The sequence below is a fragment of the Phalacrocorax carbo genome, chromosome 5 (assembly GCF_963921805.1).
Source record: "Phalacrocorax carbo chromosome 5, bPhaCar2.1, whole genome shotgun sequence".
Lineage (NCBI taxonomy): Eukaryota > Metazoa > Chordata > Aves > Suliformes > Phalacrocoracidae > Phalacrocorax > Phalacrocorax carbo.
The window spans coordinates 69,199,850-69,227,672 of NC_087517.1; the positions used below are offsets into that span (position 1 = coordinate 69,199,850).

The 27,823-nt window shown below is 44.0% G+C and overlaps 1 protein-coding gene across 1 annotated transcript; it reads left to right on the forward strand.

Annotated features, from left to right (window-relative positions):
• Window positions 1-1,230: 1,230 nt before the first annotated feature.
• NAT10 (N-acetyltransferase 10) lies at window positions 1,231-27,346 on the forward strand. Its single transcript, XM_064452924.1, has 28 exons — window positions 1,231-1,491; window positions 2,767-2,858; window positions 3,523-3,694; window positions 3,878-4,000; window positions 4,763-4,824; window positions 5,680-5,794; window positions 7,144-7,251; window positions 8,121-8,254; window positions 8,624-8,717; window positions 9,891-9,989; window positions 10,552-10,688; window positions 11,210-11,334; window positions 11,638-11,788; window positions 12,241-12,337; window positions 13,117-13,233; window positions 15,322-15,423; window positions 15,531-15,605; window positions 16,181-16,297; window positions 16,478-16,611; window positions 18,162-18,210; window positions 18,846-18,939; window positions 19,034-19,144; window positions 20,244-20,416; window positions 21,438-21,557; window positions 22,550-22,648; window positions 23,053-23,126; window positions 25,634-25,717; window positions 26,890-27,346. The coding sequence occupies exons 1-28, from the start codon at window positions 1,384-1,386 to the stop codon at window positions 26,981-26,983; spliced, it is 3,060 nt and encodes a 1,019-aa protein (XP_064308994.1). The 5' UTR covers window positions 1,231-1,383; the 3' UTR covers window positions 26,984-27,346.
• Window positions 27,347-27,823: the final 477 nt, after the last annotated feature.

The window sequence follows — 27,823 nt, forward strand, 5'->3', positions numbered from 1 at the left end:
GAAAGCTCTTACTAGAATTTAAGCCAGTCAGATTGATAAATGGTTTTCCTCTTGCAGCTCCACAGTTGTGCAGCTTGGGAAGTGGTATAGAAAACTCCTGAACAGCTGGGGTTTTATTAAACAGCACAGCTTAAATGTTATAAGCTACCTGGTTTTATTGCAAAGCAGGGTTACTAATGTTTCTTGGGATTTGATAATTCAGTATTGGATAATAACTTGTCCTAAAGATTTGTTATTTTTCTGTATATGTGCTTTTATTTGGTGTCTGCAGTCTTGTTTCCATGGGAATACTGTGTATCCAAAAGCCTGGGTTTTTTTCCCCTCAAGGATACCAAAGGACACCTAGTGACACAGAGTGTAATGCTGATGTAGAACTGCAGTACGTGGAAATGGCTTATCTTTATAAAATCAGTAGGGATATGGTGTTTACTCCAACAGGGCTGGGTTTTGTGAGCAAGATTTACTTAGAACTAAGGATTTAAAAAAATAAAATCAGTGTTGCCATTGCAAATTGCAGCTTGTTTTATCGCATTTTTATGGTCAGGTACCCAAAAAGTCACCCAACTAAACAAACATAGGATAGATATGAAAGTTCATAGCTCCTGTCCCTGAACAGCTCTGTGTCCCCGCGGGCTTTTGAGTGCCAGCTGGTCGCAGGAACCCTGGTTGTTTCCACATGCTCACTTGTTTTGGTGTATGTGATTAAGGATACATAAGTGATTTAGAAAGTAGCTTCCAAAATACCTCTATTTCTCCTGCCTGGAGCATCCTTGTTATTTAAGCAATTACTTTCTATTTGTTCTTCCAGTAATACGCTCTTTGCAAGCCGAGCCCTTGGCCCTGCTGGTGACGGTTTCGGGTGAGTCAGGCCCAAAACGTGGCTTCTCTCCCCCTTCTCCAAGGGACTGCGGGTGCCTGCGCAGCGATGGTATCGCTGCCCGCCAGCTCCCGCCCGCCACAGCCGCCTCCCTTTGGGGACACACCGCCATGGGCGGCTCCTCACGGAGCGGGGGCCCGGCAATGGCGGCCGCGCACCCCGAGGGCATAACGCAGCTAAAACGGTGAAGTAATAAAATGCACCGGCGCTGTGTGTTTCCTCAACTCCACTGCGGCTTTCCCATGTGGAAAACTAGCTTAAATGAGCCTGCTTTTTAAATAAATAGAGATATAGGTATTCTCAACGTGCAGGCGAACGGCGGGGGCAGCCTCGGGGTCCTGCCGGGATGTGCGGCGCGCGCGACCTGGGCCGCGCCGCTCCCACGTGGTGTGCCGCGAGCCGGCGGGACCGCCGCGGCCGCCTGAGGGGGCGGCCTTCCTCCTCCTCCTCCTCCTCCTCCTCCTCCTCCTCAGCGGCGGCGGGGAAGGTGCCGGCGCCCCGCAGCCATGCAGCGCCGGAAGGTGGACAACCGCATTCGGGTGCTCATCGAGAACGGGGTGGCGGAGCGGCAGCGGAGCCTCTTCGTGGTGGTTGGCGACCGCGGCAAGGACCAGGTAAACACACCCCCCCTTTGCGGGCGGGGGGCTCGCCCCGCTTCGAGGCGGGGGGTGGGTGTCCGTGCCGGTGTCGAACCGAGCCTTTGAAGGGCGGCTGACCTGTAATCCTCCGGTTCCCCCTTCTTCCTCTGTAAAGCAAGGGTTAAACCCGCCCCGAGTGAGGCAGAGGCATGGCGTGCTGCGTGTGGCCCGGGCCGGGCCGGGTAACTCACCGCGGGGCAGGGACGCAGGAAGGTGTTAGACATGGTTTAGGAGACTTTGTCCTTCAGCATCTCCTGTTTGAGAAGCTCGTGAACATCAGATAAAGCAAGTGCAGGCAAATCAGGATATATTTTTACACCGAGGCAAAATATATTTAATTTTCTGGCGAGTAGGAGCTTCTGTCCTATCTCGGTTCTGTTGTAAGATGTTGTGGTTTTGCCCTCGAGCTGTGTTTTACGTACCGAGCCATCTTGCAGATGTCACCGCACCAGAACTTGGACTGGACCTACCTCGTGACGTAGTATAGAAGAAATTAACCACCAAACTTATTTCTCTTCAGGGACTCTAGACTTGTGTTTCTTGAGTGGGAAGGGAAAGAACGGCACAGCAAAACTGTAACGTTTTAGGATAAGTCAATTCTGTTAGCTCTGCTTCCTGGGGAAGTAAAATAAACTAGCTGTAAAAAAGCCTTGGAAAATAATGAGTTGATCAGGTGGCAGTACAAGAAAGTTATCGTTTATTTACTGCCAAAGCAGACAGGTGAATTCTGGTGGGGCATATCCTGAGTCTGGTTGCGTTCAGTATTTTCACTGGTGAGCTGGATTGCAAAGCAGCAAGCGTGCTCACTGAATGTGCAGGCTACATAGCAGTGAGGTGGGTTGTCAAGCCTGCCAGAGGATTAAAGTTCAAGATTAAATCTTGTTAAAGTGTAGAAGAAGTCTGAAATACATTGTGCAAAATCTATACTAAGAGACAAATACTAGGAACTGTATTTCGCCTGGGATAATAACCTCCTGTTTGTGCAGTTGTTAGCAGTTCTGGCAAAGAATGCAAAGCAAACGGTAGGTATAATTCAGTGTCTTCAGTGCCATTCAGCCCTGGAGAAGGCACAGACACGCATGTTTGTGTAAAAAGCAACGTAAACTTCACAAAATGTCAAGGGATCCTTCTGTTTTGCACAGGGTTTGTTGGTAGAAAACACAGCTGTAAAATCAAGAATAGCAAAATAATTTGTTCTTCCGTGTTAGCTTGAGAGTACAGTTGTTCATGAACATTTCTGTGTCTTGGCAGGTGGTTATACTTCATCACATGTTGTCTAAAGCAACTGTAAAGGCCAGGCCCTCTGTCCTATGGTGTTACAAAAAGGAGCTGGGCTTCAGCAGGTAAGATATCTCTCGTGTCTCATGCTGCGGTCGCTGCTCTGTGTGAAGCAAAGCTCTGGAACTGGTCTGCAGAGAATGTAGGCTGTGTGATTTGGTTGTAAGGGGAAACAAGATTAGTTCTTGGAGGAGCTATAGGAAGTTTGGTCTTCCAGAACCAAAATTTGGCTTCCGTAATACAGTTGACATCAGCACTAGGTCCTTCTGGTTTCTTTCTGTAGCTCTAACACTTACTCTGTTTTCCTGGACCAATCTCTCCCTCACTTTTTTAATCTCAAAAGGCCAAAACTTTAATTCCTCAGCAATAGTTAGGAGTGAACGCAGATTAAGTATTAGAGTGCCTTCATTTTGAAAAAAAGCATTTAAAATTTTAATTCTGAGATTAGTGTGCGTACTTACAGCCCTCACACAAAGTCAGGAAGGAAGCGTTACCTGTAACTGCGTGATTCCAACTAAGCTGTTTCTTGCAAAAACAGCCGTTTCTGTGCGATATCCACTGCTTTGGACTGAAGGGACGTGGGAACATATTGTGAAAGCAGCAAGTGTGACCCAAGATTTTTTTCCTTGGAGGCTGTGCTCTGACTTCCAATTAGACTCACACATAGGCCTGAATGCACTTTTCCCAAACCATTTTCCAAGTAAACCTCTGTATAATTTTGTTCTCCAGCCACCGGAAGAAGAGGATGAGACAACTACAGAAGAAGATTAAAAGTGGAACTTTAAACATAAAGGATGATGATCCTTTTGAGTTATTTATAGCAGCCACAAACATTCGCTACTGCTATTACAATGAAACTCATAAGATCCTTGGTAACACTTTCGGCATGTGCGTACTTCAGGTAAGGAGTTAAACTTTTGACTTAAGGGCATTATTCTAGTATCAGTCGCTTGTGGGTTAATGCAAATGTTAAGTGTGAATTAAACTTTTAAGAAATAGTGTTTCCAGATTTTCTGTTCCTTTTAGTAGGTGCTAGTTGCCCTTGAGAGCTCTAGGCAACTTTGAAGTTTTATTCATTTCCTAGGATTTTGAAGCCTTGACTCCAAACCTGCTAGCTAGAACTGTCGAAACAGTAGAAGGGGGTGGAATCGTGGTGATTCTCCTGAGAACGATGAACTCACTGAAGCAGCTTTATACAATGACCATGGTATGTTCAACGTAACATGTCTGTTTTACGTAAGCAGGTACATCGTGGTGATGCTAAGTTCTGCTTTTGTTATGGGCTGTGGTCTTCCTTCCATCATCTTTCCTGCTCCTTCATTCATCTGTGATTGAATGTCTTATGCAGTTCTGCCAACCTCTGTGTCTTGAAACGCTCCTGGGTTACAAAGAAGAAACACTTGTCGTTCACAAACGTAACTGTGTTCTTTTGTTTCACCATAGTTTTGGAAAGTATTTATGCTGTCTGCCCGTGTAACAGAAAGTTAAGTGAAAAATAGGCCTTTTGAGTGGTTTGTGACCTGTTGCTAGGTGAGATCAGCTTCACAACTACTATATATTTCTAGATACAAACTATTTACACTGAGCATACTTAGACCTAGAGCAGGAACTGTTTCCATTAGTAATAATGCCAGTAGGTGAATTAAATGATAGATTGTTTTCTCTTAGCATCCCTGAGGTGTTTGATATGTTCTGTACCTGTCAGAGTTGACCTTTAAGTCAGGCAAGAATAAGTAAGGCCCTTGTGAAAAGTATTGGCGGGAAAATACATTTTTAACAGGTATTTGGAAAGTGTGAATGTTTCACAACAAACAAAATCAGAATCCTGTCTGGGATGCAGTGTTGATGGAAGGGGAGGCTGTAATCCACAAGAGTGGAAGAGCAGTTGGATTGTCCCATGAGTAACGATCTTGTAAGTAGCACTGTTACTGCTCTTCCTCTCCAGATGGACTTTTTCTCTTTCTTTCAGGATGTGCACTCTCGATACAGAACAGAGGCGCACCAGGACGTGGTGGGACGGTTTAACGAGAGGTAAGCTATTACGTGTGTAAAGGATCTAGGCTGTATGCCTAAGAGAAGCATCTGGAACAACGTCATGTATTCACGTTAGGAAAGCATCCTAATAACTTTGCATTACGATAGGGCTTCTTGGCTGCTTCAGTTTTGAACAATATACTGTTCTCAAAATGAATGGTTTGTTGCTGGAGGAATTGTATACAAAATTACAAGGGATATATGCAAATAGGCCCAAATTTGTAAACTGTTCTGAGTCCCTTTCTTGAAACGCTCTGTAGAAACACGTGCTCCAGATGCACCAAAGTTCAGACACTTATTGCTCTACTGTGGAACATAAAGCTGTTTAGTGTGGTTTTAGCAGTGTCTTGTAAAGGTGTTTTTTCTGCTTTTGTGGTATAGAATAAGCAGCTGTTATTGAGTAAGTGAGCCTTAGCTCGTAAGAAAATTGCAGAAATTGTTCTTTAACATGGAGGTGGTTATATATATATCCTATATATATATCCTAATTTTAGGATGAATAAGCCAGTGCTGACTGCAGTTTTTTGGGGTCAGCGCTTCTCACAATGGCTGTGGATTCACATCTTATGCTTTCGTGCAGCTATCTCCCGCTTAAACGCTCTCTTGGTAGATTGTCTTTAGTTAGTGTTCTTCTTTGGAGACATCCTGGTAAGTAAATACCTGTTTTGTGTAGACAGTCCTGGTTTTATGGTAAGAGGCATGCTGCCAGCTGCGTGAACTTGTCATAGCTCAGCTGTAAGTAGCTGTAGCTGTGAACACTGTGTCTGCGTTTAGAAAAGAGTTTAACTACCAAAACGCAACTGTGTTGCTAGTGTTTTTCCTAAGCTGCCTTTGCTTTGCTTGACTGCTCAGGTTCATTCTGTCTCTGGCCTCGTGCAAGAATTGCATCGTGATTGATGATCAGCTGAATATCTTGCCCATCTCCAGCCACGTTGCAAACATCACACCGGTTCCGCCACAGTCGCAGGTCAGTAAGCAATGTTAGCGCTTTTCCGTGGGAGAAATTGGTCTGAGTTGACTATGGTGTGTTAAAGATTTAAGAAAGGGAAACTTTCACCCTGATCTATATCAAGTAACAATCTTGCAGAGAGGAAGTGAAATGTTCTGCAAAAATCATACGTGGTATGGGTGAAGCACGGGAAGCTCTCTTTTCTTTCTTCCTTGGTTTTGTTTCTATCACAGCTTTTTTTTGTGCTTGCCTTTATTTATTTTGCTGTGTTGATGTTTAGCCTAGTGAGGTGGAGTTAATTGCTGTGGCTGCTGTTTCAGAAGTGCATAGAGAGATTTCAGGCTGATGGATAGTGGGGATGAGACAAATAAAAAGACCTTTCGATGGTTGGAGGGTGGGAAGACACTTTGGAAATAAGTATATTACAAGCTCAGGAGACAACTGATACCTTGAAGCTGTGGTAGTTGTTTCAGTTTCTGGGTTACCCATGCCACATCTCGGGAACCATTCGCTGAATATAAGCCAGGCCTATAGCTTGCTCTGTTAGAAATGTATCCTTTTATCGCTTTCAGTTATAGAATAAAGTCAGATTGAACCATTTAAAAATAGAAATTTCTTAAGTTTTTGAAGGGGTTTGTGTAGCCTAAGAAATACCAACGTAGGTTCTGTCAGAGGTGGTAAAAACGTTTTAACAGAGCACTGATTGTAAAAAGCAAAACAACCCCCATTTAGCATGAGAACAATATTGACAGCAGCACAAATGCTTATCTGTTGGATGGACAGGCTGATGCCTTTGGAATTTTAAGTGACAATAAGAAAAATCAGAATTCATTCCCATTTAAAATTGATTGCTTTTGCATCCAGGTTTATTGTTTGGCTTTGAAAACCTCGGTATTGGTTTGAAAACTGATCTATTGCTGCTGCAGTAGTTTCTCCCCCTACGTGGCAATATGTACACCTTGTACGACAGATATAACAAAGATCATAAAATTTTGGTACAGCCTGAAGACTGAAAAACGATTTAAATTCTTCAGAAAATTGGTCCATGGTCCCTTTTTCCTAGCGATGCCATCCTCTGGTTACCATGTTCTGAAAAATTCTTTTCTTTTTAACTCCAAGCTTGGGGAAGCTGGGATACCTGTCTCTTGTGTGACCATTGTCCTGGAAATGCATTAAAATTGAAGTATTTTAAATACCTGTCTGTCATTTAATTTTTTCTGTTTCTAGGGAGTATATTCAACTCATGGTAATGTTTCCTTTCAGATACCTTTCGTCAGGCAGAGAAAGAGATCAGAAGACACCACAAAGGTATAATTGTGCAGAAGTGTCTTTTACTAACCCTATTATGGTAAATCCTGTGCTTATAGGAGGATAATATTCGGCCGCAGGACTTGGAGCTGAAAGAACTGAAGGAGAGCTTGCAGGACACACAGCCTGTAGGAGTTTTGGTGGATGGCTGTAAAACCCTGGATCAGGTTGGTGTGGTGTTTAAGTATGAGATACTCTGTGCTTGACAGGTCACCTTAGGTACTGATGTCTCTGTGTCTCATCTCGCATGTAATCAAATCTGATTGTGAACAGTGGTGGGTGTGGATCTAGAGAATTCCCTTGAAAAGTTGATTGGACATGGTAGCACAACAACAGTATCAGTAATTTTCTTCATGAGGTTGAGAATAAGTGGAAGGACTAGAATGGAGACAGGCAGCTGATCTGGAGAAGTCACCATTTAAAAGATGATGAGCTCTCAGGGTTTGAAATAAGCAGGAAACTTAACCTGAAGTTTCTGTTCAGTTTAGTTCTGAATAGAAGTTGAAAAGTTGTATTTTAATATGCCCCTATTCCTGCCTCCCTTACACATTTTTTACTCTAATTTGAGACTGTCTGACTAGTGCAAATGAAGGCCCTATTGCAATTGTCTTTCTTTTGGTGTATCCACTGAGAAGTTGCAGTTCAGCCTGGTGGTGCCCAGAGCTGTGCACTGCTTCAGCCCTTTTATAGTAGGTCATCTCACTGCCCAGGTATGTTCGCCTTCCTCCTCTGGGAGCAGTGTGCCTCTTCCCGTCTTGCCGAATACACTCTGTGGTCAGTGGCATGGAGGCAGTAATTGGCAGTTGCTGTTACTGATTGTTGATCTGTGTTTTGACCTGAATAATTTCAAGAACTCATTGGGTCAAGATTACCACTTCTTGTACGTTATTGGTCTGGGTTTAACGGTCAGCTCTTGTCTTTCTTTTCCTTTTTCCTGTTGTAGGAAAGAAGACATGTACTAGTGGTAAGCGTAGGTAGTACTGAAAGTAATTTAAACACAACTGATTTTTGTTCTCTGTTTTTTTCTGATCATCAGGCAAAAGCAGTTCTAAAATTTATTGAAGCCATTTCTGAGAAGACTCTGCGGAGCACTGTGGCATTAACAGCAGCCAGGGGACGTGGTAAATCTGCTGCTTTGGGCCTGGCTATTGCTGGAGCAGTAGCTTTTGGGTGAGTGATCCCCCACAGTCTCCCAGACTTTATTTGCATCTATGAGGTTATTATTATTTTTTTTTAAAGAGATGACAGGATCTGAATATATTTGTAATTTCCAGTTCTACAGCCCTTCTTTTTATTTTTCTTCTATCTTTTGATTACTGCATACACTAATATTCAAGTGTTTCTATTTAATAGTAATAAGGAAACTTCAGTCTTTGAAAACCAAAATAATCCCACATAAATTGACATAAGTGTCTAAAGACATCTGGTGTGTTTTGGTTATTAGGTAAAATCAACCCCTTATGTAAACATTCTACTTAACATGTATGTGTAAAATTTGCTAGAAAAAGAGTTAAACTCTTGTTTTGTTTTTCTGTGCAGTTACTCCAATATCTTTGTAACATCTCCAAGCCCGGATAACCTTCACACTCTTTTTGAGTTCATATTTAAAGGCTTTGATGCACTGCAGTATCAGGTAAGGACAACAGACTATTTTGCAATACTTTCACAGCGTTCCTGCTTAAGAGTGGTTTTGCATCTCATCTGTGATTTTTGTTTACATATATTAGCTACCAGCCTTTTTAGTAATGTTCTGCAAAAACAAATCATAGTAGTTATAGAATCATAGAATCATTAAGGTTGGAAAAGATGTCTATGATCATCAAGTCCAACCGCCAACCCAACACCCCCAGGCCTCCTAAACCATGGCCCCAAGTGCCACGTCTACACGGTTTTTGAACACCCCCAGGGATGGCGACTCTCCCACCTCCCTGGGCAGCCTGTGCCAGGGCCTGACCGCTCTTGCAGTGAAGAAGTTTTTCCTAATATCCAACCTAAACCTCCCCTGATGCAGCTTGAGGCCGTTCCCTCTCATCCTGTCACTGGTGACTTGGGAGTAGAGACCGACCCCCCTCACTCCAGCCCCTCTCAGGCAGCTGCAGAGAGCGAGAAGGGCTCCCCTCAGCCCCCTCTTCTCCAGGCTAAACCCCCCCAGCCCCCTCAGCCGCCCCCCAGCACACTTGTGCTCCAGACCCTGCCCCAGCCCCGCTGCCCTTCTCTGGACACACTCCAGCCCCTCAAGGCCCTTCTTGTCCCGAGGGGCCCAAACCTGAGCCCAGCATTCGAGGTGGGGCCTCACCAGGGCCGAGCACAGGGGCCCCATCCCTGCCCGGCTCCTGCTGGCCACACCAGTGCTGACACAAGCCCGGGGGCTGGTGGCCTCCTTGGCCACCCGGGCACTGCTGGCTCATGTCCAGCCGGCTGTCAGCCAGCACCCCCAGGGCCTTCTCCGCCGGGCCCTTCCCAGCCCCTCGGCCCCAGGCCTGGGGCGTTGCCGGGGGTTGGTGTGACCCAAGGGCAGGACCCAGCACTTGGCCTCATTAAACCTCACACAATTGACCTCGGCCCACTGATTTTTATTTTTATCCTTCTTTATTTTTAGTTTGGGTAAATCAGTTTCTTTGTGAAATAGTTTTTAACATAAGTAAATAATTTCTCAGTTCTGAGGCCTCTGAAGCTTTTATAAGAGTTTTAAACTGGAATCTGAAATAACAGTGTACTCTTAGAGAGCTTATTTTGATGGTAATGATGAACAATATTTTTCTTAGATCTTGGCTTGTTCATGCTGTTTAACAATGTTTTCTTCCAGGAACATCTGGACTATGAGATTGTTCAGTCTTTAAATCCAGAGTTTAACAAGGCTGTTGTCAGAGTGAATGTGTTCAAGGAGCACAGACAGACCATTCAGGTAACTGGCCTCTTTTGCACTCTTGCCTTTCTACGTTTTGTTCCTAACTGTTGGCTTTACTGGTGCTGTAGTTGTTTTGATTTTAAGCATGTTCATTTTACGGGATGTCCTGACTGATTTTGCTTTAAGGCAGACCGTTTTTTTTTTCTGGTGAGCGACTTTCACAAAATATCTTATTTCTTTCTGTGAATAACTTGTAGATTACAAAACTTTCTTGGTAATTGCTTGTGGGTTTCTTCTTGAAACAAAAGCAAACGAAGGTGAACGAAACAGTGAAGGAAGAACATATGTTTCTAGTGATTAGATTTCCTTTATTTTAATTATGTCTGCAGATAAATTTTCATGGAAATGTGCAAAACAAGATGTGTGACCCAGTCCTTGTTAGGTTAACATGAACCCTCTCCTGACTGTTTGTTTTCATGTCTCAGTCTCTGGCTTGATGGTCATGGAGAACAGGAACAACAAACAGCTTTTCAGGGCTCCAGCTTTGCCAACTCTGACATTTCCCTGATTTCCAGACAAGCTATTGTTGACAATGATGGTGTCCTCTCATTCCTTGCAGTACATACACCCTGCTGATTCTGTGAAACTCGGTCAAGCTGAACTTGTTGTGATTGATGAAGCCGCCGCCATTCCTTTACCCCTGGTGAAAAACCTGCTCGGCCCTTATCTTGTTTTCATGGCTTCTACAATCAATGGGTAAGGCTTGGGCAGCAACTGTCTACCTGGGAAGGCAGTTGTGCAAGTGCTTGTGGGCTATTTTTTATCTACAGTACTTTTTTTATTACACACTTCTACACCAGGTTATGCTAACTCTTGATCTGTCGTGGAACTGCTCCTTAAAATAACCAAGAGTCAGTACTTAATTTGCTGCTTTCCTTTGGTTCTGCTGTGGATTCATTAGGTGTTTGACTTGCACCTCTTCTGTTCTGCTACGAGGAGCAAATACATAAGCAGGATTGTGCAGTCTGTTAGGAGAGAGGGAAGGATGACATCTTCCTTCCAGTATGGTGAGACTAAGAAGGTGGCAGGGTAGGCTGCCCTGTCCTACCTGCTCAAAAACATCAAAAGGCAGGGATTCTCACAGGTGGTTGGGGTGCTCACAGGCCTCTGAACAGCACATAGCTCTGGGTGGCAGCCTGGTTCTGTGCTGGAGCTTCCCTGTGGCTCTGGATTGTTGTTTGGTTATTTGCTTCAGACTTTTGTCCTCTGCTTTTCAGGTATGAGGGTACTGGTCGATCGCTATCTCTGAAGCTCATTCAGCAGCTCCGCCAACAGAGTGCACAAACCCAAGTCACCATGACAGCAGAGAACAAATCCACAGCTACAGCTAAACTCGCCTCAGGTACTCCATTGTGTTCTGGACTGCGGCGTATAACCATGCTCTCCAGTGCTGCTGACTGGTGACCCCTCTGGCTATCCCATGTGGCCCCTTAGGTTGCAGCTGTAGTGGTGTGGGAAAATGAAGGAGCTCTCCTCTGTTTTTCCCCTCATGCTTTTCAGATGTAAAGGCTTTTAAGGAATGAAGGCTATATGAGTAATGATTTTCTGACCTCCTGGGAGCCCTTCAAAGGACACTGATCCTGTTGGATTCTTTGCTAACTGTAACTTCCAACACTAAATGTTCTTCTCTGAAATCTGTTTGCAGCTCGTACATTGCATGAAGTCTCCCTCCATGAGTCAATCAGATATGCCCCTGGTGACCCAGTTGAAAAGTGGCTAAATGATCTGCTGTGTTTGGACTGCCTCAACATCACCAGAATTATCTCTGGCTGCCCGCTGCCTGAGACTTGTGACCTGTATCCTTACTCAAATGTGCTCTGATCAGCATATATTGATTCCAGGTGGAGGCTTTTTCAAGCTGATTAATAGTGGGTTCTCTGGCTAACGTGATAACCTCAGCACATGACCTTTTGGTGAAAGTCTCTTAAGACCACACTTCTGGAGTTGAGCTCTTACCACTGCCTCATAAGATTGGTGGTGTGTGTTACCAGGATATTACCAAACTCCAGTTTTACTGCAGAGACAATTCTAAGGAAGGGTTGAATGACAGAAAGTCCTTGTCGGAGTAATAAAAGGTTTGGCTTTAAAGGTGAAGGCTGTGAAAGCTGTGAACACTGCCCAGAGTCATTCATTCTTGTAGCCAGAGCTGTAGAGCCTAAGAGCACAAGCCAGCTAGTAGCCCAAGGCTGTACTGAAAATACTACTCCTAAATCAACAAGGAGGTTGTTTCTTTAACCACTGTGTTTAGATACTACGTAAATAGAGACACACTTTTTTGTTACCACAGAGCATCAGAAGTATTTCTGCAGAGACTGATGGCCCTCTATGTGGCTTCACACTACAAGGTAAAGCTTCTGCTACTTGTATCAACATCTCAGCTAGAAATTTTGTAGAGGGAGCAGTGCTTGTTAAGACAGTCTAATTGAATCGGCCTAAATGAAGTTTCCGAACAGCTTCGGTTGCTTCTTGTTATATACAGATCCATATTCTCCTTTCTCTGAGAAGATCTGTGCCTTCATCTTGGCCGAATATACTGGATTTAGAGATATGTGGAATATTTTTGTCTTGAGAAATTCTGGAGACTAATTTCTAGATGAGCCTACAAGCTTGTTAGAATAGTATTAGTGATGAACCTCTTTTGCAGTTCTCTTTACTGTATTCTAGTAGCCTCAAGTTAACCAAAAGAGCAGTACCGTTGTACTACTGAAAAGAGAAATAATTCATCTCAAGGTTTCAAGAGTGTGGGTGACTTGTAAATGTGAGTGGTGAAGTCTGTAAGTACTGAAGTATTGAGTACCAAAAATCTCTCACTTACAAAAAATGATTTAAGGTTTGGTAGATTAAGAGATAAGTATCTATATAAAAAGTAGAAAGTTCAGTTCCACGCATATTAGAGCAAGAGGTTTCACTTGAGAAAAACAGATGCTGTCTGGTAGTAGAACAGCCATGAACTGGCCTGTGAACTTCTTCATCCATCATTATTGTACTAGTTCCAAGTTTCTTAATAGCCCTAAACTCTGAAAATGGAGGAGCGTTCAGTAGTCAGCTACTAACATTACACAAGACTTTGAAGCTTTTCTCATGGAATAGTTCTTCAACTTGCTGATATGCCTTTACCCTCCAGAACTCGCCCAATGACCTCCAGATGCTATCTGATGCACCTGCCCACCATCTTTTTTGCCTTTTGCCACCTGTTCCACCTACCCAGAATTCGTTACCAGAAGTACTTGCAGTTGTTCAGGTAAGAGAGCAGCATGTATCTAGGAGGTGAACTGTTCAGTAACGAAGCAGCACCTGCTGTGAGACCATATACTAATAGTGTACTATGGCAGCAGCGTACTCTCTAGGAGTAGATGGTAGCTTAGGGCTGTGTTTTTGTGTCTTACAATGGTGTATTAAGGTGATTTTCCCCCCTCCCCTTCCTTTCGTTAACACTAATTGCTGCATAAGTATATTGTGATGCTGATCCTTTCACATATACCTCGCCGTCTCCACAATGTGTTTGTGCTGAGAAGCCTTCTGAGGAGCTGAACTACTGCTTCAAGAGATGACTTTGTCCTCCTATTTCAACTTCCTGCAAGGACAGCTGGTTCACTGGTTCACTCTGCTGATCCATGTTTCTAGCATTCCTTTTATTTGCAGTAGAACCGCAAAAATACAAGCTCCTCAGGTGTGTGTGCTTAGAGATGTAGAAATGTTTCAGCCCTTGACTGTTGGGTGTCTTACTAGATGCTTGCTTGCTTCCTTCCTTCTTTAAGAACACAGATTCTTAATTATCTGTGTTCGATGCAGCTAGTTAAATCTGATTTTTAAAAGAAAAGGCCCCATTTACATGAACAATTTACGGCATTTAAAGAGAAATATTGGTGGGACAAGCTTTTATGTTTGCTGTTGGACTACAGAAAATGCGTAGAGCACTTTCTGTGCTTTAGTCTCATAAGGCTTCTGTTGCGCCATAGCGTAACACTTACTGTGTCAGATATGCCTGGCTGGCCCACTGATGTGCCTTTTGAGACAGGGCTTTTAGGAGCAGAGCCTCTTTGTTGGCACATTACGTGTTTGCTCATCATGTTGCAGAGCAGGGATGACATGAAATGTCAATACTGCATACTGGACTCAGCAACTGAATTGTGATGGGTTGGCCCTGGCTGGATGCCAGGTGCCCACCAAAGCTGCTCCATCACTCCCCTCCTCCGCCGGACAGGACAGAGAAAATATAATTATAAGGCTCGTGAGTTGAGATAAGGACAGGGAGGGATCGCTCACCAATTACCATCATGGGCAAAACAGCCTTTACTTGGGGAAATTACCTTAATTTATTACCAATCAAATCAGAGTAAGATGAGAAATAAAACCAAATCTTAAAAGCACCTTCAACCCACCCCTCCCTTCTTCCCAGCCTTAACTTCACTCCTAATTTTCTCTACCTCCTCCCCTGGAGCGGCACAGGGGGATGGAGAATGAGGGTTGTGGTGAGTTCATCACACGCTGTCTCTGCCGCTCCTTCCTCCTCCAGGGGAGGACTCCTCACACTCTCCCCCTGCTCCAGCGTGGGGTCCCTCCCACGGGAGACAGTCCTCCACAAACTTCTCCAACATGAGTCCTTCCCATGGGCTGCAGTTCTTCACAAACTGCTCCAGTGTGGGTCCCCCACGGGGTCCCAAGTCCTGCCAGCAAACCTGCTCCACCGTGGGCTCCTCTCTCCACAGAGCCACAGCTCCTGCCAGGAGCCTGCTCCAGTGTGGGCTTCCCACAGGGTCACAGCCTCCTTCGGGCATCTGCCTGCTCCGGTGTGGGCCCCTCCATGGGCTGCAGGCGGATATCTGCTCCACCGCTGACCTCCATGGGTGCAGGGGCACAGCCTGCCTTGCCGTGGGCTGCCGGGGCACAGCCTGCCTCACTGTGGGCTTCACCACGGGCTGCAGGGGAATCTCTGCTCTGGTGCCTGGAGCACCTCCTCCCCCTCCTCCTTCACTGACCTTGGTGTTCCCGAGGGTTGTTCCCCTCCCATATTCTCGCTCGTCTCCAGCTGCAATTGCTGTTGCGCAGGTTTTTTTTCCCCTTCTTAAATACGTTACCCCAGAGGCGCTGCTGCCATCGCTGATGGGCCCGGCCGTGGCCGGTGGCGGGTCCGTCATGGAGCCGGCTGGCGCTGGCTCTCTCCGACATGGGGGAAGCTTCTAGCAGCTTCTCACAGCAGCCCCCGCTGCTACCAAAGCCTTGCCATGCACACCCAATACATGAGTATAAATTTTGATTCTGCTGCAGTGGACTGACTGTAGGAGGAAGTGCTTTTTTTCCATTAATGGTCTTTTACCTTTTCTGGCAGGTGTGCATGGAGGGAGAGATCTCTCGCCAATCTATCATGAACAGTCTGTCTAGGGGAAAGAAAGCTTCTGGTGATCTTATTCCCTGGACCGTTTCAGAGCAGGTGAATAATTTGGCTGGGTACTCACACCCAAGATATATTTCAGCACAATTTCTTATTTCCAGAGTACCCATCTGTGTTCTTTAAATTGACTTTTGTCTCTTACGCAGTTCCAAGATCCGGACTTCGGGGGCCTCTCTGGTGGGCGTGTTGTTCGCATCGCAGTTCATCCGGATTATCAGGGGGTAAAGTATTTTGGAACCCAGTTATTGTGAATAGTCAGTCAGAGGATGGCTGTATGAGCAAACTTCAAGAACAGGGCAAACATTTCAGTTGCTCCAGTTCTCAGAATTTTAAGCCTGGGTTAGGGCCAGCGGTAGTAGCAGAGCAGGGTCAGATGCACAGAAATGGTGCGGTGCCACAGCAGGCTGGGGGTGCTCCTCTGGGTGGGGAGCACACCAGTGCTCCTGTCATTACTAGGCAGCATCCCAAGCAGCGTTACACAGTCAAGATCCGGTGATACTTACTGTGAGATTACCAAATGTTCACGCTGGTGTTTGGCATTTTCTTAATGCCAGACTGAAGCACCAAGAATTATTACACAGTCCTGAACTACTGACTGGGCTCTCATTGTGGTTTCGGACATCCGGGATCTGTAGTGTCCTTCTCTGCTGTGTGGCAAAGGAAATGCATTTTTGCAGTGACTGAATGATCTCTGCACTGATGATTGTTAATGGGTTTGTAAGGGGAGAATGTCGTGGCCCTGTCTTAAAAACTAGATACATCTTTTTGCTTATAGTGTATTGTCCCTACTTCACAGATGGGCTATGGCAGCAGAGCTCTGACTTTACTGCAGATGTACTATGAAGGCAAATTTCCATGTTTGGAAGAAAAAACAATTCAAAAGCCAAAAGAAATTGCAACTGTAAGCAGCGAGGTATGGAGCTCAGTGCATTTCTTGTGTTTTCTGTTGTGCTAAGCTGTTTGTCACGGTAAGTCTTGATAATGATTTCTCTGTGTAACGAGGAAATGCTCTTATTTTTCTTACAGAATGAGAGACTGAATTTGCAGATTTCTGTGAGGTTTGCTACTAACCCATTTCCACTTTTTCTTTCAGACTGTTAGTTTATTAGAAGAGGTTGTGACACCTCGGAAAGACTTGCCGCCTCTACTTCTCAAACTGAGCGAGAGGCAAGCTGAAAGCCTAGACTATCTAGGGGTATCTTATGGCCTAACACCGAGATTACTCAAGTAAGATGTTATTTTATTTGCTAGTTACATCCAGTGCAAAAATATCACTATATAAATTGTATTAATTAAAATAATATATATAAATAATACAACGTATATAGATACAGATGCAGATATTTTAGCCCTTGGACATTCTCTTTATCTCTGTGTGCTTGACTTGGTTTCTAAAACTGGGACAGGCCCAAGCCCATTTCGGTAGGATCAGCCCTACTGTATGTCAAAAAAGGTCTTAAGGACATCTTTCAGGGTAGTTTTTCCTCAAACTCCTCCTGAGGGAAAGCTCATTCCCTTCTTGATCATCTCTGTGACCCTTCTGAACAGTTAATTAGCTTCAATTGCTCAGTTTTTCCAGGCTAGAGAAGTAAGAACAGCCTGTAATAGGTAGGGAGAAGTTAAATACTACTTCCTGTGACCTGTAGAAGCTTGAGCTGCAGCTGATCTTATTCCCTAGTTGTTAGTTTCCTGAGTAATGTAAATGCTTTTCACCAGCAACTGCAGCTGCTTCTTGCTTTTCTTACCAGGGAGGAACTGAGTTACTGCAGCTGTAAATAATTTATTAATTTTTCTTACATTTTACCTCCACTTTACAATATAGTTTTAGATAAAAGCATACGATTTTATAATAAATGCAAATTCTAAAGTGAATGGTTCAGGTGTCTAACTTTATTTGAATGATCCCTCTCGGGGCAGAGGGGGAGAATAAGGTGTTTCGCTGCTTCTTTTTTGATTAATTGTTAGCCATGGTGGGATGGATAAAAGAAGGATGAATGGTGGGGCAGGGAGAGGCTGGGGTGCACGTGTAGGGCTTCCTGCTGAAATTTTGCAACGTCCTGCTCAGCTGATGAGTAGTCCTCCCATGGCCTGCGGAGGTGGGTTGCCAGTGACAGTTGCGCTGGGGCCTGGCTGCTTTCTGTTGTCTGGGATGCCGTATGTTTGGTCTCAGGAGGCCTTTTTATACTAGTCCTCCTCTTACTGGGCGAAATGAATTGTAGGGTCAGTTCAAAACTAAGATGCAAGAGGGAACCGGAGGATGGAGAAGGGATGTCAGCAGGATTTTACTGATCAGTCTGTGATTCTCTCTGGTCCACAAATGGCTATCTGAAACCTGGAAGTTGCCAGGGAAAAAATCATCATTCATCGAAGAAGAGCAGAGTCTCTGAAGTAAACTGTAAATCCTCAGCCCTTCCCCAGGCTATCCCTTGGGAGTCTGTGATATTATTGGTCAAAACCTGTTTGTTTTTAAAGGAGGTCCTGGAAGCATGTCAAAATTGGTAACTCTTGTATCATGTCTCTCAGTCTTTGGAAGTTTCTTCAGTTTTTGATCTCAGAGCCATAATTCTTCACTCCTCTAAGTTAGAACCTCCGTCAGGTTGATTGCTGTTACTGCTTTCTGTCAGCGTTCGTTTTCATGAGTTGCTGGGGTGGCTTACAGACTTTTTGCCTAGTTTTCAACAGTTGTTCTCATACGGTGGATAGATGGCATTTAATCACAAGTATTGTTGTAGAATCAACAGCTCCATAATTCTCAGTGCTTTTTTTCCTTTCCCCAGGTTTTGGAAACGTGCTGGATTTGTGCCAGTTTATCTAAGGCAGACACCAGTAAGTAGCATACTGTTTCTGAATGAAATCCAGCCCTATTGAAATCACTGGGCATCTTTCCATTAGCTTCTGTGAGATGTCGTTTGGGCAGGAGGGTTTTCTGAGACTACATTTGGGGTTTGTTTTTTGTTCATTTTTGTTCTTTGGGCCTCTAGTTAGCTAAAGGAGTAAAGTTTTAGGGTTGTGAATGTGGTCCTCTAAGTAGTTTGCACTTAAAAATTAGAGCAAAGGTGCAGCTGTTGAGGGTTATTAATGTGGTCATTGGTAAAATATGCAAGTGGCCCTTGAACTGAGTGCTCTTGTTTTTCAAGGTAGTTACAAAAAGTAGCACTTGCAGTTACAGTACTTTGGAGAGAATACTTTGTTTGTCCCGGGTCACTGCATTTTTCTGGCTCTTGAGCTGTACCTGGAATTTGCAATACTGGTGACTACTTGTTACCTCAAGAAGCCCAAATCCCTCAGTGCTGGGATTTACCAAATTATAGAAGTTCATAGGTTTTACATTAGGTAGTAGTGGTCAGTAGCAGTTGATAAATGCATTGTTGTTGTTGATTTAGAAGACCTTTGCCTTCTTCAGTTGAGCATAGAGTGCAAAAGGTTCACAGGGATGATGGGAAATGTATCTTATTTATTAGAATGACCTGACTGGTGAGCATTCGTGCATCATGCTGAAGATGCTGAATGAAGAGGATGCTGAACAAGAGCCTTGGCTTACTGCCTTCTGGAAAGGTACCTTTGATTTTGCCGACACTAGAAGAATCTTCTGGGATATTTATTCTAGAGGTCCACAGGAGTTGTTTATTTTTTTCATCTCATCCTATAGATTTTAGGAGGCGGTTCCTTTCCCTGCTTTCCTACCAGTTCAGCACGTTCTCTCCCTCATTGGCATTGAATATTCTACAGAACAAAAACATCAAACAGCAGCCACAACCACGTGAGTACCCTGGCTCACAATGGCCAGTTAGATTGCAGTTTAAGGTCTATGTATATGTTTATCAGAGTTCTAAAATACATGCATTATGTGATGTCTTTTGTGAGGTGCTATGAATTGCCCTCGGTCAGTTATGGGGTTTTGTTCCTATTATGCAGAAAAATGCTCGTATTTCTAAAATACTGTATTACTAAATAGTAAAAGCCAAGAGGGCATTTTCTGCCACTGAAAATGGGTAGTGGTGGTTTTTTGGTGTGTTTTTTCTTCCTGCTTTTTTTTGATCAAAGATTTAAGTAACCCAAAATTAGAGGGCTCTTGACTGTAACAGCTAAATGTGTGACAAAACATGGATGGTTAGTGACACCTGCCAAATCCAGTATGGAATTAAAAGGGAAGTCTTGGACAGCAAGGGTCAATAGGCAGAGCAGCTCGCTTAGGATATTAGCGAGAATATTGTCGTCAGAAATTTGGAACTTGGAATGTGATGTCATTCTAAGAGAGGCTTTAGTTCAACTGCATGTCACTGGGCTCAGTGCAGCACATGTTGGGGGAAACACACAGGCAGTATTAAAAACGGGGCCAGACAAGACAGGTCTAACAGTCACTTCTGGTTTAAAAGCAAATTGCTGTTTTCTGTTTGCCTAACAGAGGGGAGTTCTCTTGAGAGAACTTGGTAAACTGTGTCTTGGGGGTGTTTAGTATCTGCCTTGGTGAAAGAGTTTTGGTTGCTGCTACAAGGGACAAAGATCTTTAACAGCAAAACCAGCGTAAGATAGTTAAAGACCAGGCAAACTGTGTTTCTCAGCCCTCACTGTTTTCAGTCTCTCTGGCATCTTTGAGTTGACATGCTGGTCTGTTTTGACAGTTGCATTGTTTTTCATAGGAACTTATGTCTGTCTGAAAAGACTTTGAATAACCAAGCCAGTCTGAACAGCAGCGTTGTACCTAGTGTGTTGAATTCTGAAGCATGTTGGGAAGTGAACCTATGGGATAGCAGTTGGCCTTTACTCAATGATGTGAAAAGGAACTTGTTAAATACTGAGATCCTGGATAATTATGAAGAACAGCCTTGACATTGTTGTCCTTTTATTGTACCCATCAGCCATCAGCCGTGCTGAATTAGAATCTGTTTTCATCCCATATGACCTGAAGAGATTAGAGATGTACTCTCGCAACATGGTGGACTATCACCTCATCATGGACATGGTACCTACCATTGCCAGGATGTTTTTTCTCAACCAGATGGGTGACATCTCCCTCTCTGCTGCGCAGTCGGTATGTATCACTGTGAAGCCATGCTTCACCTCTCTTTATATATGTTTTTTGAATAGTTTCCTGTTTCATGTCATCTTCACAAAAATAATTTGCTTCAGTTAATTGCTTCTTTTGTAGCCCTCTTCATGATTTCTGCTGCTTGTAGTGTTCTTCCACCTTTGGCATTTGCTTTCATAGAATCACAGAATGGTTTGGGTTGGAAGGGACCTTTAGAGGCCATCTAGTCCAACCCCCCTGCAGTGAGCAGGGACATCTTTAACTAGGTCAGGTTGCTCAGAGCCCCGTCCAGCCTGACATTGAGTGTTTCCAGAGATGGGGCCTCCACAACCCCTCTGGGCAACCCATTCCAGTGCTTCACCACCCTCACAGTAAAAATTTTTTTCCTTATATCGAGTCTAAATCTCCCTTCCTTTAGTTTAAAACCATTAACCCTTGTCCTGTCACAAACGGCCTTGCTGAAGAGGCTGCCCCTGTCCTTCCTACAGTCCCCCTTTAAGCACTGGAAGGCCGCAATAAGGTCCCCCGCAGCCTTCTCCTCCCCAGGCTGAACAACCCCAGCTCTCCCAGCCCGGCCTCGCAGCAGAGGGGCTCCAGCCCTCGGAGCATTCTCATGGCCTTCCTCTGGACCCACTCCAGCAGATCCATGTCCTTGTGCTGAGGGCCCCAGAGCTGGACGCAGCTTTAGATAACAACTGTAGGGATCGTATTCTGTTGTGTGTTCAGTGCAGCGCCCCATGCATTGTATGCTGTGAACTGTTGTTTAAAACCCCCTCCAAAACTTCTGGCTCTTGAACTGCACTTCAGGAGAAAGGTAGTCATCTGTGCTAAGTATGGAATGGCACCTGCCATCTGCAGAATAATTTAGGGGTTTTCCAGCAAAGCTTCATCTTGTGCCAGAGAAGCCTTGTACTACTTGAGCAGAGCAAGGACTTGGTAAAATGTAGGGAGTGTAGAGGGTATTATTATTTATTTGTATTTGCTCTAAAAGCCTCTGTAACTGAAATACATGTAATTTTCACAGGCCCTTTTTCTGGGGATTGGCCTACAGCATAAATCTCTGGACCAACTGGAAAAGGAGGTGGAACTGCCCAGCAGTCAGTTGATGGGCCTTTTCAACAGAATCATCCGCAAAGTAGTTCAGGTAATAGTGTCATGACAAGCTTTGCCTTGGTTATATCGGACCAAAGCGTGATTCCAGTACCGAGCCTGGCACTTAACAGAAAGCTGAACCAGAACTGTGTATCTTTAACATGTCCCAAATAATTGACTGTGAACTTCTTTGTAAGACGGGAAAATCCCAGTGGGAAAAGCAGGTATTTATGGCATTGACTTATATAGTGTTTTCCCAAATAACGGGGCTTGTCATGTGCTTTTAAGTGTTGAAATGTCCTGACCAAAATGCTGAGCGTAAACCCATGCTGCCCACTGAGCCTGAGCCATTTGTTTACGATTGTTCACTGCACTGGGGGCATCTCAACTTTTCTTGAAAACAAACTCTTGCAACGTCATTTAGAGGTAGGCTTGAAGTCCGGTGAAATAATTGGCAAGTTTTGGATCTGGTTTTCTTTCTGTCTGACGTCTGTGATGAAGTGAGTAGTGTGATGGGTTATCAAATGGTGAGGTGGACAGAACGCTTGCCGACTGCTTGCAGCTGCTTGCTGAGGCTGGGGCCTCTGATTCTCAAGGATCAGGATATGGTAGCAAAGCTCCTGCAGTCTGGCATAGGTTGTTCATTGGAGAGGTGATTTGCTCAGCTTTACACCATTTTAATTATCTTGAAGATAATAACATAAAAATGCAGCTTTTAGCTGCAAACGTTAATGGAAGGATGCTGTATTAATGAAGTATGTTGTGAACTACGAGTTCTCCGCATTTATGTGAGTGACATTGAGTGCTGGTTGATTTTAGTTTTGTGCTTTTTATAAAAGCTATATATAATTCTGCCTTCAGGAAGCAGCCTTGAGCTTTTTATTTCAGTATGATGGAATTCCTGCATCAGAAATAACTGCCTGCTAACGTTTGCAAGGTTAAAAGAGTTTCATGGGGACAGACAGCATTTTGTATTTATTTTAAAGCAATAACCTAGGAGAAACACCAGCAAGTCTTACATATGTTGGCTTACTGCATTTTCAGTTGTTCAACACGGTCCAGGAAAAAGCTGTGGAGGAGCAGATGGTGGCAACAAAGGATATTGTAATGGAGCCAACACTGAAATCTTTAAATGACGATTTGGTAATTATGAACTTTCTTCTTCATACATATGTAAACACTTTATGGTAGTCCCTTTGGGTGTAGAAGCCTTGTAATCTAAATTTTCTTGGATGGGAAGAAATCCACATCAGGTCTGTCACTTTATGGTAGTTCAAACCTGACAGCTTTGCATTACATGCTTGTGGTTAATCTGCAGTAAAGATTATTCACAGAACCTACTGAGCCGTTCTTGGAGTTATATGTTACAAGTATGTGTATACAAATAACATAAAAATGCAATTATGTAAAAGAGAGAAGCTTTTCAGGATTGTCTGGTATTTGCTTTAGGGGATATACTTCTCTTTCAGTGGGAAGGGCGCTTTCCTCGCTTCACATGGTCATTTGCACATAGAACTGAACGCATCTGTCGTGCTGTCCTGTTGTAGGAAGAAGCAGCGAAGGAGTTCCAAGAAAAACACAAGCAAGAAGTGGGGAAGCTGAAGGAATTGGACCTTACACAGTAAGAATTTATCTGTCTGAGTCTCAAATCCAGTTTTCCCCTGATAATCTGTTTGAATGCTGGGTCACTCGCACATCTTGCTGAGACTTGTGCACGAGGCTGTAGTTGGAGTATCAGAAACTGAAACCATCAATAAAGGAGAAACAGCAGTGGGTATTTTCAGCGGTGGCCAGGTAAGATCAGCAGATGCTGCTACACTAACGGAAACTTTGGGTATTGTGGGCCTGATGGTCAATACCTTAGCCTTTATCGGCTCTGTTAGCAGCTGCTTTGTTTCACACTCAAAACGTTCTTTCCAGTATGAATTAAATTCAGTAACAACTTCTGTTCAAGGCCATTCACCTCTTTATCTCAGTACGCTAATTCATTGCCTGAGAAGTGTGTCATGCTCCCAAGTGGGAACTCACCGACTTCCCTTTTTCTGCTGGTATTGTGAACAGAAAGCGAAAGGCTGCGAGTTAGCAGGTCGCAGCTGATCAGCAGAGAGATCTGTCTGTCTCTGGAACTGTGGAAATGAATTGTTAGCACTGGGGCTGGCTCATCCTTACAGGGCTGCAGACAGATGATGTGCTGCAATCAGAAACGCTGGATCGGTTCTCAGCTCTGTCCCAGTGCCTCTGGCATGAGCTTGAGCACGTTCTTCTTTTATGTCTGTTCTGTTTTGGTGCTTAAATGGTAAATTATTCACGGCAGTAGCTCTTACTGTGTATCTATGTGTCCATCTTGATCCTGGCTGTGAACGGTATTTATATTATAAGTTACGCAGTTCTATAATGTGGAGTAATAAAGCAAGCTGCCTGGCTGTGGATGGTTTCTAATTCTATAGTTTCCTGTGCTTCTAGAAATAGTCATTAGTTTCCTCAAACCAGGATACCCGGGTCCTGTTTGCTGTCCAGCTTAGCTCTGTGTGCAACTCAAGCAAAAACAGTACCCAGCTAATTCTCTTCTTGAACAAAAAATTAAAAAAAAAAAAAAAAAGCCAAACCACCAGAAAACTAGCAACCAACCAGAGCTGCTTTTACGAACTACAGGGTGCTTGGATGCCTTTTAACTGCTGTACAGCTGGACAATTTGTAGGATACTGAGTTGCTGAACCAGCGATTTACTCGAAGCGTCAGCAGATGTCTCTCTCTCTGGACTGACAGGAGTTACACATGCCACCGAGTCTCTCCCTTCTCTCTCTCCTCCTCCCACTTTTTGTGCTGTTTACTGATGCCCCAGCAAAGTTGTCTGGTTTGGCTCCAGGGTAATCTCTGTTAAATCTGAGAAAAGGACTAAAAGCTTCTTTGAATCTTTGCTTGTCTTGTTTGAAGGAAGGACAAAAACGGATGTGATCTGAAGTGACTTGCAAGTCAGTCACAGTAAGAAAAAAATATAATCAGAATTTTTAAAAAGTTTTAATTCCATTTTTTAGCACTGATAGTGTTACATACCTGTTTGTCATTTTGGACCATGATCCTTTTTTTTTTCCCCAGCCAGAATGGGATTTCTGTTCCCCTCCATGAGGGGAGAGAGAGACAAAAATCTATTCTGGACGCTTTTCAATACACGTTATAGAAAACTAGTAGAAGAAACAGAGCTGTTTGATTTGAAAAGGTTCTCTCTGGTGTTGTTTGGCTGTGTATGAACAAAGGCTAGCCTATCCTAAATCTCGAAGAACTTGAGATGGAGAGCAACCACTTAATTTTGCTACAAGACTGCTTTGCCTAGTTAAATTTGGATGTGATTTCCAGAGTACTTGAAGACCCAGACAAGGGGCATGGAACATGAGCTGATTTGAATAGCAATTGTTGTCTAAATTTCTCTCTTCAAAAGAAAGCTACAGGTCTTCAGTTTTTCCCAGACTGATGCAGAACAACGGTACCATTCAAGCTGACTTGTAGAAGAGAGGCTGCTAATTTAGCTAACCTTCCATAAGCCACTGCTTTTTGCATCCTCTTCCTTTACCACCACAACCATCCTCCTCCTCTTTGTTGGAGGGGGCAAAAGAAAAAACAACTCTCAAGCTTTTATAAGTAAATTTGTATAGTGAATATAGATGTGATTGTGGTTGGAGGCTTAAAGCTGTAGTGATTGAAGGCCTATCTTTTAAGAAATCTAGTGGACAAAGTAGAAATATACACCACTGCTGTGGAAAGTGTAACCTTTGTGGCCTTATTTTTTGCTTTCATAACAGCACTGCTTCTCTGAGGCTTTCGTAGAACAGTTTTGTCGTGTTTACAGTAGGGGCTGAGAGAACTTCCTTTGACACTGACCAGCTTTGGATGGGGACAGCTGTTGGTTGTTACTGACCTAGTTTGGACCAAGTCTGCTGAAGTTGTGACGAGCTATTGTGTCCCTTTGCCCGTCTGGTTCTGAATGTATTTCCAAATACTGATTTGGCTGGGTGCTGACACAGGGGCTTTGTCTGCAGAGCAGTGTGTGCCTGACAATATAATCACCTTGTTTTTTTTTTTTACTTTGTTCTAGCAATTTTACTTGGATTTTCCTTTACCTTTTTCACTTAGATATATTATCCGGGGTGACGACGAAGAATGGAATGAGGTGCTGAGCAAAGCAGGACAGAACGCTTCCGTCGTCAGTTTGAAAAGGTTAAGGAAGTTGAAATACTGCACAGAGGTCTCTCTGGGCTTTCCTGCTGGCTTTATTGTAACGTTTTTCAAAAGCACGAAGCTGAAGCGTTAAATGCAGATAAAATAGACTTAGTGTCCTTGATAGATTCTCGGTTTTCCTGGAGAAACGGGGGTGTGAGCACCTGAGAGCTCTCCTGGGTACTCAGTGCTTCCTGTAAGGGCGCTGCTGCGGGTTCTGTGTTGCTCTGGAGTATAGACCCGTCTTCACGTAACTTACCTGCTTATTTTAACTTTTTTCTGTTGCCATGGTTAAGTCTTGATCCTGATCGTGCACAGAAGTTGGTACGATTCCTTCCCTGGGTCACTTTTAAAGAAAGAACTCATTCCCCGTAACTGTCACGTTTGCTTTGGGAGCTAACGCTGGGGGGAGCCTGTGATAGTCCCACTGGAGAAAATGCAGATCCAGGGAAGAATAATTCTTTCAGATGTGAGCTTAAGCCTACAAAATACCGAATCTGTGTTTCTGCAATTCCTTCCTTTTCATCCATCTTCTTTCTTCTGCCTTGCCCAGCATGGAGTCTTTCCTCATCTTTTCCTTGGGGATTTATAGTTGAGACTTGCCTGCTTGCTTATTTCCCCCTCCTGGGGTGCCTGACAGCTGGAGTAATCATGGGGTCTCTATTCCACCCTTTGCATATTCGTGGGTTTTTTCACGAATGCTGGAAGCTGTGAGTTTCCAGAAGCCTTACAGGACTGAGAGAGTCTTGTCAGTGCTTATAAAGATTGGAGCTCTGTCACGTTTGCTCTAGTCAGACTCTAGTGCAGGAACAAAATTGCATGCTTAAAACTGTCAGTGGTAATATTTTTTCTGGGTACTCTAAATTCCAGGTGCCCCGTATGAATTGCTTTAGGACACGTAACTTGAAGTCTTGAAAAGCAATGACAAGAGCTAAAACTCAGAGGTCTTGCGGGATTCAAATTGGGTTAGAGGATCTGAAGACACTAGAAAATCTAGGTCATCCTCTTGTTTGTGCTTTCTCTAGCACCAGTTTAAATGACCCAAGAAATCGGAAGTATTTCCTCCCAACCACATTTCTGTGTAGACCCTCTCCCCCTTTTACAACAAAAATTTCCCAGCTGGATGGGAGTCCTAGTGTATTTTTAACAGATATTTTGTTCCTGTTTCCCAGTGAGAAGAAGAGAAAATTAGAAACAGGAAGAGGACCCAAGCAACAGAAGAAATTTAAGAAGACTAAAGATATAAAGCAGAAGTGGAAGAAATGACTTTAAAGACCATCGGTGAACTTCAATTAACAAGTGACGGGCTTGTACTTAAGAAGTACTATTCTCCTTTAAATCAAGAGACTTTCTTTTGGGGGGTGAGAGCTGGAGGGAAGGAAAAGCCTTAGGGACATTTTTAAAGCGTTTGTATTACGGGAGGTACAGCGACACTGCCAGGAGACAATCTAGGAAGATTTTTTAATGAAGTGTGACTGCGGGGCTTGAGCGAGGCACTGTGCAACACGTCGGGATGTTACGAGGGTGCTTTAGCAGCCACAGAGCTTCACTGAAAGAGGGCAGATCAGTCTGTAAACTTTCCTGCTTAATGGTTGGTATCCTTATTAAAAAAAGCGTTCGGACAACAAAGGATAGAAGCGCGTTGGGCTTTGGCACGTGACCCTGCCTCGTAGCACTGCGGCACAAGTGGATACGTGCCGCTGCTGGTTCAGTAGCACTACGGCTGCCTTGTAGCTCGAGGGAGTTCTCGGTGCAAACGACAACTGACTTCTTATTTGGGGTTGGCTTTTCAGTGAGCACTAACCGTGTTCTCAGTTCAGACTCGTGATTCGGTCCTCGCTCACAGGAGTTCAGGGCACACAATGAACACTTCTATTTTGGAAGGTAGTCTATAGTTTCTACTTACTGTGCTCCTCAAGCAGCTGCCAATAAAGGCTGCTCCTTTGCATTCACACTTACTTACAAGGTCTCAGCATTCCCATAGCCCAGTAAATTACATTTCCTAGTTCCCAAGCAGGGTAGTGTGATTAACAGGTGCTGGGAAAGCTGCTGTGGCCATTCTGTCTCCCGATATCTGCTGACCCAGAGCTGCTGCTTGGCTTTGTT